The 7018-nt window shown below is 38.2% G+C and overlaps 1 protein-coding gene across 1 annotated transcript; it reads right to left on the reverse strand.

Annotated features, from left to right (window-relative positions):
* Positions 1–930, reverse strand: LOC122731665 (olfactory receptor 4B1-like). The gene has a single exon (XM_043971920.1). The coding sequence runs from the start codon at positions 928–930 to the stop codon at positions 1–3; it is 930 nt and encodes a 309-aa protein (XP_043827855.1).
* Positions 931–7018: the final 6088 nt, after the last annotated feature.

Below are 7018 nucleotides of genomic sequence, written 5' to 3' on the forward strand. Positions count from 1 at the left end.
TCATTCCCTTCCCAAGTTCACTTTCTTGCTCCACAACTTCTTCATGGCATTCTTCACTTCTGCATTTCTCAGGGTATAAATAATGGGGTTCAACATTGGAGTAACCACTGTATAGAACACAGCCACGAGTTTGTCTTCAGTGAAGGTGGAAGAGGGCCTCAGGTAGAGAAAGATGGCAGGACCAAAGAATAAGACAACAACAGTGATGTGGGAGGCACAAGTGGAGAGGGCTTTGCGTCTTCCCTCTGCTGACTGGTTTCTCAGGTGAACCAGGATGACAACATAAGAAGAAATCAAGAAGAGAAAGGAAATAACAGAGAATAAACCACTATTGGCAAACACAATAATCCCCTCCACAAAAGTATCAGTACAGGCAAGTTTGAACAAGGGATGGAGGTCACAGAAATAATGGTCAATCACATGGGGACCACAGAAGGGCAATTGGACAGTGATGAGAATCTGGACCACAGAGTGGAACATGCCCCCTAGCCAGGAGATAAACACCAATACATGACACACAGGACGACTCATGATGGTCATGTAGTGCAGGGGTTTACAGATGGCCACATACCGGTCATAGGCCATTACTGTGAGCAGGAGGATCTCAGCAACTCCAAAGAAATGGAAGAAAAAGATCTGAGTCATGCAGCCATCCAAAGAGATGGTTTTGTTCTCAGCCAATAAACCAGAAATGAATTTAGGAACAACAGTAGAGGAGTAACAGATTTCTACTAAGGACAGGTGGCTAAGGAAAAAGTACATGGGAGAGTTCAGGCTCTTGCTAGTGTTGACAGTTAAGATGATAAGGCCATTTCCCAACATTGTGGCCATGTATACAGGAAGAAACACCACAAAAGAAACTCTCTGTGCTTCTCGATCCTGGAAGAGTCCTGTAAATATTAACTGGGTCACATTGTTTGTAATAGCCATGGAATTCAATCATGTCATATCAACTCCTTAATATACCTGAAATAAAACAAAAGAAAATAAGGGCAAGGTAACGATTAAGATAGTTTTCTGCAACAGGAGCAACAGATGGATGGATGGATGGATGGATGGATGGATGGATGGATGGATGGATGGATGGATGGATGGATGGATGGATGGATGGATTGATGGATGAAAAAGTACTTATTAAGTGCTTACTATGGGCAAAACTCTGTGGTAAATTCTAAGAGTAGAACAGAATAGCAACATAGTCCCTGTTCTCAAGGAATTCACATTCTAATAGGAGAAGATAACATATAGCAAATTTTTTAAAGTACCTGCAAATCAGGTACTTCAAAATGTTAAATAAAAAGGGTGAATTAAAATTTATGATATTTGATCTGACTCCAAAAAGTAAAAAGTTATAGTCACATAAAAAGTTTATGTGGAATCAGGAAATAATAAAAGAGAGGAACATGGGAACATTGTTACATTTAAAGATTCCATGGCAAGGATCAAAAAAATAAAGAGGCCACTGAGAAAGAAAACCATGTAAATAATAAATAATAATAAATACTATTAAAACTGACCTTATTTAGAACTTTAAGGTTTGCAAAACATATTATATGCATTGTCTTATTTGGTCCTTATGAGTTACTTATGAGTTACTCCTATAAGTAAGTATAAGTAACTCATTACTAATTAATACAAATATTAATATCTCTGTTTTGTATCTCAATCCATCAATAAGCATTTACTGAGTGCCTTCTATTTGCCAAGAACATTAGGGATATGAATCCAAAGACAGATCTATGAGTCAACTGAAGTTTAGAGAAGTCGCACAGCTGATGAGTTCTGGAGGCTGATTTTTTTGGGGGGCTAGGCAATGAGGGTTAAGTGATTTGCCCAGGGTCACACAGCTAGTAAGTGTCAAGTGTCTGAGACCAGATTTGAACTCAGGTCCTCCTTAATCCGGCCTCAGACACTTAACAATTTCTAGCTGTGTGACTCTAGGCAAATCACTTAACCCCAATTGCCTCACAAAAAAAAAAAAGAGAGAGAGAGATATTTGAGGTTAAGTGACTTTCCCAGGATCACACAGCTAGTAAGTGTCTGAGGTGGAATTTGAACTCATGTCCTCCTGACTCCAGGGCTAGTGCTTTATCCATTTTGCCACCTACCTGCCCCATTAAATGAAGTAGGGGTGTGCTAGCAAATGTCTAACTGGCACTCAAAATTTTATGATGCACCTTCCAGTTAAATCTGTATCATTAACATTTTCTCAATCACTTTCATAAGTCTAAACATTTAACAAAACAATAAATCGAGTTTTGTAATGTTTTGTGGTCTCTGCCAATTTCTGACGTAGAAATGTCATACTGGAAATGTAATGATGGGTTCTTCAGAGAAAGTGAGAGCTGGCCCCATCATCTACCTTCACGAGACTAAGAACTTTTATCTCCACCTAAGTGATCCAAAGATAAGAACAGACTATTCTTGAACCAGAAACAAAATTGATCATCCATTACAAAAACAACAGAAAAAAAAAAAACTTTCAATTCCTTAATGATCAGGGGCGGCTAGGTGACGCAGTGGATAAAGCACCGGCCCTGGATTCAGGAGTACCTGAGTTCAAATCTGACCTCAGACACTTGACACTTACTAGCTGTGTGACCCTGGGCAAGTCACTTAACCCCCATTGCCCCGCAAAAAAAAAAACAAAAAAAAAAAAAACAAAAAAAAAAACAATTCCTTAATGATCAAAGAAATGAAAATGAAAATAACCTTGAAATTCTCCCCTTTACACCCATCAAAATGCCAAAAGTAATACAAATTATCGAATTAAATACTGGTTTGGCTGAGATTAAAAAAATAAATCAGCCACATTGTTCCACTATTGGCAGAGCTCTGCATTGGTTTAAACTTTTTGGAAAGCAACATGACATTATGCTGCAATAAAAGTTACAATAAAAGGTTTTCAAAAAAGAAAATAGAAACAAGCAAGACAAGAAGTAGGTTTTGAATACAGATAAGTCCTAATTAGTATTAATAATGGATCTCATAAAGTGGTCTCATTATTCAAATTTGTCCTATTCTATGCTATGCTATAAATATATATAAAATATTGTGACTATTTCCAAACTATATGTGAAAAACAGTATATATAACTTCTGTATTGAGCTAAAATGTCAGCAAATAATATAAAGTAGTGGTCTAATAATTATTTACAAGCTTTTAACTTTTCATTGTTTATTTTAAATAGCATTTTTCCTTTACTTGATACAAAAATTGAATGGAAGGAGAACTGGGAATGAATTTAACCAAAAAATCGGGATGCAAAAGCATTTAACATATTAAGTGACCAAAAATTGAATGGAAATAAAAAGAACTGAGGGTTGTCAATGGAGGTCAAACAGCCAAGATATTCCCCTGGTTCACTCGACATCTTTTTTTTTTTTTCCAGGGCAATGAGGGTTAAGTGAGTTGCCCAGGGTCATACAGCTAATAAGTGTCAAGTGTCTAAAGCCAGATTTGAACTCAGGTCCTCCTGAATCCAGGGCCAGTGCTTTATCCACTGTGCCACCTAGATTCCCCCTGCTGAACATCTTTTTAAGGAACTAGAGGAAGTGCTCCCTGTAGATCCTCCAAAGGCAAGGGAGGAGGAAGAGAGAGTGAATGGTAAGGTTACAAGAATCACATCAGATGACAAGATGAAGAAGTGAAGCTTAAGTGAGGCACAGAAGAGATTTATCTCAGCAGATGAGAAGATGAAGAAGGGGACCTAAGAGATTCTTTCCTCTTTAGGATTCTATTTCTTATAAACAAAGAGATTTATACATGACTTTCAATTTTTAAAAAGATGTTTTTTAATTCAAAACACATATACATGTCCCCACTTACCTGTATTCTTAGGTTGACCAAGTCCACAAATGTTGTGACTTAAAATGATATGTGTGTATATACATATATGTGTGTGTGTGTATGATATGTATATGTACATCATATATACATATATAAACAAAATAAATATATTAGTTTGATATTTGTAACTTTTGCAAAGATACAGCTATAGAGTCATTAAAAGAATTGTAGGTAACTTAATTTAATTAAACAACAACAAAAAAATTGTTAAGCATCTATTACATGTGAGAACCTCATGTATGAGAATCAGAGCTCCACCCTGAGGAGAAAACATGTACCTTGGTGTCTGGAAGTTGCCTGGCATCCGGAAGTTACATCTATAGAACTGCCTGTAGTCATGTCAATCAAAGCTACCAACCAATTAGCTTGGAGCTGTGTGTGTGGACAGCCCTGCTTGCTGTTTCATGGAGGGCTTCTGGGAGAAGCCGCTGGGAATCAATCTTTTCATCTGTGACATCAGCTTGGCAACAGAACTTCACATGGGTTGCTAGGAAAGGAGGGTTTTCTCTATGGCTAAACTAAATAGATCGAAGCTAGGGTTTTCCATTCTATAAGGAATCTGTTCTCAACCTCTCTCTCTTCAATAATTTCTAATACACTTTAACAAATACTTAAAAGCCTAAACTCTTGCTGAATTTATCAGTAATTTAACCAGCTTCCCCCCAAAACTGGCGGGGGAGGGAGGGGTTAGGACCCACATTAGATTTTAAACATAACACATGCCAGGGATTAAGATTAGAAATTTTATTTTGAAACACTTCATACTGGTACTGAGATCATTTTCCAACCAAAGACAGCTTAAAAGGTCAGAAGGAGGGCACTGCTGTGCTGAGACAGGAGTGGAACCCAACCCCACAGTCACACTGATACAGATCCAGTTCCAGGAAGGCCTCACCAGAGAAAGAGACCCCCAGAGCCTCTGAATCAGCTGCAGTGCCAGTGTCATCTTGAACTAGGCTCACGGTCTGGTGAGAAGGCTGAGCCCTTGGCAAAGGGGAGATTACAGGGGTCTCTGCTGGTTCTGAGGTGGAACTTGGGTTTTTAATCCCTGCTGGGAACCAGGAGGTGGGTTTGAGTAGCAGCGACTCAGGTGGGGAAAGGGCACACAAAGTTTTGCTGTCTGGTTAATTAGCAAATAGAAATTGAAAGAATATACCAATCACCTCCTGAAAGAGATCCCAAAAGGAAAACTCCCAGGAATATTATAACCAAATTCCAGAGCTCCCAGGTCAAAGAGAAAATATTGCAAGCTGACAAAAAGAAAAAATTCAAGTACTATGGAACCCCAGTCAGGATAGCACAAGATCTAGTAGCTTCTACATTAAAGGATCAGAGGGCATGGAATATGATATTCAAGAGGGCAAAAGAACAGGGATTACAACCAAGAATAACCTATCCAGCAAAACCAAGTATAATCTTTCAGAGGAAAAAATGGGACTTTAATAAAAAAGAGGACTTTTAGATATTCTTGATGAAAAGACCTGAACTGAATGGAAATTTTGACTTTCAAATACAAAACCCTAGAGAACCATAAAAAGTTGGAGTTTGATAACATGTCTGGGGTCCTGCAGTGGGTGACTGTCTTGTGTCTGAGGCTGGAATAGAGTTGGAGTCCTCCTAGGTCCAGAGTGGATGCTTTGTCCACTGTGTCACCTAGCTGCCCCATGATGACATCTTTATTGACCAACCTTAAAAAACATTAGCAACATAAACCTGGCTTTCTTTCCTTAGTCTCAGGAATCCTAATCAGTTAATGCTGAAAGTCCTTTGGACCCCAAGAGCATTCAATTCCTAAGAGTTAGTAAGTCTTCTTTAGACATAGTGCTGCCTTGAGACAGTGTGGAAGTCAAGATGCCCTTCCAAAGATGAGAAGCACCAAAGTATATACTCAGAGCTCTCTACATGATCAGAAGGGATCTAGGGCTTATAGACAGACTGTGAAATGCAAAGACTGAAGCACTGGGCTATGCCTTCTCTCTGATTATCATCCTTTGAAAAAATGCAGAAAATCCAACCTTTTAAATATATATTAGTCCACAATCGGCTAAAGGTGTTAGCCACCATGGAAAGGAAAGGAAGAATCATAGAATAATAGAATTTCTGGGTTGTAATTGACATGAAAACATATGTTGTTCGAACTTAAAAGAAACTGAGAATACAGAATATCAGAGTTGTGCCTGTCCTTACAAATTGGAAATAGAATGACAGATTTGAGAGTCAGTGAGCCAGTAAATACACATTTCTTAAGACTTAATATGTGGGGGCAGCTAAATGGTGTAGTAGATAAAGCACCGGCCCTGGATTCAGGAGGACCTGAGTTCAAATCCGGCCTCAGACACTTGACACTTACTAGCTGTGTGACTCTGGGCAAGTCACTTAACCCTCATTGCCATGGGAAAAAAGACTTAATATGTGTAATGCACTGTTGGTATAATTGTAAACTGATTCAAACATTGTATAGAGCAATTTGAAATGATGGCTAGATGGATAGAGCACCGGCCCTGGATTCAGGAGTACCTGAGTTCAAATCCGGCCTCAGACACTTAATACTTACTAGCTGTGTGACCCTGGGCAAGTCACTTAACCCCAATTGCCTCACTAAAAAAAACACAAAAACAATAAATAAATAAATAAAGTACTATAAAAACCATGCATGCTCTTTGACCGACATACTAATACAACTACTTGGCCAGTATACAAAAAGAGATAAAAAACAAAAAGTTAAAGGACCTATATGTACAAAAATTCTTTATGGAAGCTCTTCTCTGGTGCAAAGAATTCAAAATTGATAGGATGCCCATCAATTGGGGAATAGCTGAACAAATTGTGAGGTGTGATTATGATGGAATGCTACTATGCTATAAGAAATGATGAGCAGGATGCTCTCAGAAAACCTGGAAAGACTTACATGAGCTGATGCAAAGCGGTATACACTGTATACAAAGTAACAGCAATATTGTAACATGATCAGCTATGAATGACCGCTATTCTCAACGATACAATGATTCAAGACAACTGCAGGACTTAATCATGAAAAATGCTATCCATCTCCAGAGGAAGGACTGATCATGTCTGAATACATATTGAAGAATAATTTTTTGCTTTATTTTCTTGAGGTTTTTTATCTTTTCTTTCACAACCTAATATTGAAATGTTTTGCATGACTACC

This window comes from Dromiciops gliroides, chromosome 6 (assembly GCF_019393635.1).
Source record: "Dromiciops gliroides isolate mDroGli1 chromosome 6, mDroGli1.pri, whole genome shotgun sequence".
NCBI classification, from domain to species: Eukaryota; Metazoa; Chordata; class Mammalia; order Microbiotheria; family Microbiotheriidae; genus Dromiciops; species Dromiciops gliroides.

Coding starts and splice junctions, on each gene's coding strand:
- LOC122731665 (XM_043971920.1), bottom strand. CDS start 930: ATGGCTATTACAAACAATGTGACCCAGTTAATATTTACAGGACTCTTC.